General features: G+C 52.9%; 1 protein-coding gene across 1 annotated transcript in view; it reads right to left on the bottom strand.

The window, feature by feature from the left end:
- Positions 1-250: 250 nt before the first annotated feature.
- The window catches only part of LOC102757300, a gene marked incomplete at its 5' end in the record, with an annotated part of 4,570 nt that continues 834 nt past the window's right edge, over positions 251-3,986 (bottom strand). Inside the window, 4 exon segments of the mRNA XM_015559457.1 lie at positions 251-1,251; positions 1,254-1,484; positions 1,487-1,609; positions 1,612-3,979. Of these exon segments, the coding sequence (XP_015414943.1) occupies positions 251-1,251; positions 1,254-1,484; positions 1,487-1,609; positions 1,612-3,979 (3,723 nt within the window).

Genomic DNA, 3,986 nt, shown 5'->3' with positions numbered 1-3,986 from the left:
CCCAGGACATGGGCCTGGTGACTCAGGCCTGCAAGACAGTATTACAGGCTGCCAACTGTTAGCTGTCTCTCAACAGAGACCAAAACCTGATGGGCACCCTCTCCTGCCCAGTTGGGCACCTGCCCCCTTGTCAGCTAGACACCCTTTACTTTTGGGGTCACCCACACAGCTCCCTTCCAGGACAGCCAACATACATTCAAAACCTGCAAAAGAATCAAAGGTTAATATAACATATCAATACAATGAAACATCATGGCCTCTTTAGGCAACCAAATCTTCTGCTACTAAACATGATTTCATAGGGAGTAAAGCCCAGGGTGTATGGGGAGTTCCTTACCCGGTAAAGGGCATACGGTAGGAGAGCCACCCAGTCCCTGCCAGTCTCCATGGTTAATTTGGTAAGGGTCTCTTTTAGAGTTCTGTTCATTCTTTCTACCTGACCTGAACTCTGGGGTCTATAAGCACAATGTAATTTCCAATTTGCCCCAATAGCCCTGGTTACTACCTATGAAATAAAGTCTGGCCCGTTGTCAGACCCTATCATAGCAGGAAAACCATACCTGGGTAAGATGTCTTCCAACAGCTTCTTGGCCACCATCTGGGTATGCTTGGTTGGGTATGCCTCTACCCAGCCAGAGAAGGTATCTACAAATACTAAAAGATATTTATAACCATACTTCCCCGGTTTAATTTCAGTGAAGTCGACTTCCCATTGTGCTCCTGGTTTGGTGCCTCTGAGCCTGGTCCTTCTTTCATTTTATCCGACTCTTGTGTTCTTGAGTTGACAGGTCTTGCATGCAGACACAACCTGATCTATCTTGGTATCCTGCTGGTGAATCTTGATCCCGGCATGTCGGATTAAGTCCTTCATTTTCCGGGTTCCCAGGTGAGTGGAGCAGTGCATATGTTCTAATACCCTGTACCCGAGCCGGTCTGGCAGTATGAGTTCCCCTTCTGGTGTATGCCACCATCCCTTTATTTCCTGGGCTCTGGGGAGCTTTCTGATGCGTTGCAATTCTTCCTGGGAGTACTTGGGCTGGTCTGGTAAGACTGGGTGCCCTGGGTCTGGGAGTTGTAAGGCCATGGTAGGGACCGAGGTAAGGGCTACTGCCTTCGCAGCCTGGTCAGCCTTTTGGTTACCTCTTGCTACTGGGTCATCGGCTTTCTGGTGCCCCTGGCAGTGGATTATGGCTAACTTGGCAGGAAGCCATAAGGCCACAAGCAGATCGAGAATCTCCTGGTTATTTTTTTTGTCTGTCCCTCTGCCATCAGCATCCCTCTCTCCTGATAGATTGCCCCGTGGACATGAGCTGTAGCAAATGCATAACGGCTGTCTGTGTAAACGTTAAGCCGCTTCCCAGCCCCCAGCATCAGTGCCTTAGTAAGGGTGATGAATTCTGCTCACTGGGCTGACGTCCCGGAGGGCAGGGCCTCCACCCACACAGTGTTTGTTTCAGTGACTACCGCTGCACCCGCGTACCTGACCCATCCCACACGAAGCTGCTCCCAACCATGAACCAGGTGGCCTCTGCATCAGGGAGGGGCTGGTCGGTCAGGTCCTTCCGAGGTCCTTGTACCTGCTATAGGATTCCGGAACAGTCGTGTAGTGGGGCATCTGAGTCAGGGTCGGGCACAAAGTAGCAGGATTGCGGGCCACACTGGGGTCGAACCACGCTCTTGGAGGGTTGAGTAGGAGGCTCTGGTAATGGATTATACGTGCGTTACTCATCCATCTGTCAGGAGGCTGCTTTAGGACTCCCTCAATGCCATGTGGGGTTGTAATCCAGATTTCCTGCCCCAAGGTCAATTTGTCAGCGTCTTTGACTAAGAGCGCTGTTGCCGCGATAATTCTCAAGCACGGTGGCCAGCCGGCAGCTACAGGATCTAACTTCTTGGACAAATAAGCCACTGGGCGGCTCCAGGGGCCTAAAGCTTGAGTCAAGACCCCTTTCGCTATCCCTTTGTGTTCATCCACAAAGAGGTGAAAGGGCTTTGTAATATCTGGCAGGCCCAGGGCTGGGGCACCTAGAAGGGCCTTCTTTAACTGCCTAAAGGCAGCTTCGTCTTTCTCAGTCCAGTCAAACGCCCTTCCCTCTTTGGTAGCTTCATATAGAGGCCTGGCGATTTCGGCAAAACCCGGTATCCAGAGGCGGCAGTAGCCGGCCGATCCTAGAAATTCCCTTACTTCTCTTCGGGAGGTGGGAGTAGGGATTTTCAAAACAGTCTCTTTTCTGGCATCCGATAACCGCCGCTGCCCGCCCTCTAGGATGTATCCCAGGTAACTCACCCTTTCTCGGCATAACTGAGCCTTCCTCGCGGATGCCCGGTACCCTAAGGCCCCCAGGGTGGCTAATAGATCTTGGGTCCCCCGCTCACAGTCCTTGGCCGTGTCGGCAGCAATCAGGATGTCATCTACGTACTGGAGGAGGGTGAGGTTGGGGTGTTCCCTTCTGTACTCACCCAGGTCCTCATGCAGCGCCTCGTCGAAGATGGTGGGAGAGTTTTTGAACCCCTGAGGTAGGCGTGTCCAAGTCAGCTGTCCACTGAAGCCCTCCTCTGGGTCATGCCACTCGAAGGCGAAAAGGGTCTGACTTTGAGGTGCTAGTGGTAGACTGAAGAAGGCATCTTTCAGATCTAATACCGTGTACCAGACTTTAGAGGGCGCCAAGGAGCTCAAGAGAGTGTATGGGTTTGGGACTGTTGGGTGTATGTCCATAACTCTTTTATTTACTTCTCGGAGGTCCTGTACTGGCCTGTAGTCGTTTGTCTGGGGCTTTTTAACCGGCAGTAGGGGAGTGTTCCACGCAGACTGGCAGGGAACCAACACCCCCAAGCTCTTCAGTCTCCTGATATGAGGCTGAATTCCCCTCCGTGCCTCCTGAGGCATGGGGTACTGCTTGATTCTTACCGGACCTTCTCCTGGTTTTAGTTCTACCAGGACTGGGGCCCTGTGGGCGGCCAGCCCCACCCCTCCTGTCTCTGCCCATGCTGTTGGGAATTCTTGTAGCCATTTGTCCATACTGGCCTCTACCAGGGAAGTCTTCTGGTAGAGGCGATATTCATCCTCTAGCCTCATGGTCAAGACCTGAATGGGGCGCCCCTCCCCATCGGTGACCTGAGGCCCCCCTTGTCTGAAAGTTATTTGAGCTCCAATTTTGGTCAATAGGTCCCGTCCCAATAGTGGGTAGGGGCATTCCGGTATTACCATGAAGGAGTGGGATACCTGGCCCGTTCCTAAATCTACTGTCCTGTGGGTAGTCCATGAATACTGGCTCATACCAGTTGCCCCTTGCACCCAGGACTTTTTGTTCGCCAGTTTTCCTTGTGGGGTACGGAGGACCGAATGTTGTGCCCCGGTGTCAACAAGGAAGTTAATAGGAGTCCCCTCCACTCTTAGAGTTATCCTGGGCTCGGGGAGGGGGTCCGAACCCTGACTCCCCTAATCACTCAGTCCACCCAGCTCTAAGACCTTGACTCGGTCAGTCCTGTCTCCCTTCTCACTGGCCTTCTTCGGACATTCCCGAGCCCAGTGCCCTATGTCCATGCAAAACTTACATTGATCCTTCCGTAGCCCCCGCCTCCCCTCTCGGGAGGTCTGCTTACCTCTTCCTTTATTGCTTGCAAGCTGTCGGAGGCGACGGTCTCGCTCCTTGGGGAAGTCCATGGTCGTAGCCAGCAGGACCCTAGCCAGGTCCCGAGCTTGCCTACTGCTAGTGGCAGCTGCGACGCGAGCCTGCCTGTCCTCTGGAGACTCTCGCTTATTGTACACCTTCTCTGCCACTGCCAGTAAATCCTGTAAACTCTTCTCTCCCAACCTATCTACTTTTTGTAGTTTCCTTTTAATATCCGCGGCCGATTGGTTTACAAAGCTTATGATCACGGCTGCCTTGTTTTCAGGAGCTTCTGGATTCATGGGGGTGTAGGTGCGGTAAGCCTCCATGATCCGTTCTAAAAAGGCAGCCGGAGACTCATCCCTTTCCTGCCGA

The sequence above is a fragment of the Myotis davidii genome, unplaced genomic scaffold, assembly GCF_000327345.1.
Source record: "Myotis davidii unplaced genomic scaffold, ASM32734v1 scaffold714, whole genome shotgun sequence".
Taxonomy (NCBI): Eukaryota; Metazoa; Chordata; class Mammalia; order Chiroptera; family Vespertilionidae; genus Myotis; species Myotis davidii.
The sequence above is the reverse complement of the archived record's forward strand: the minus strand, read 5'-3'. Positions and strand labels throughout refer to the sequence as shown.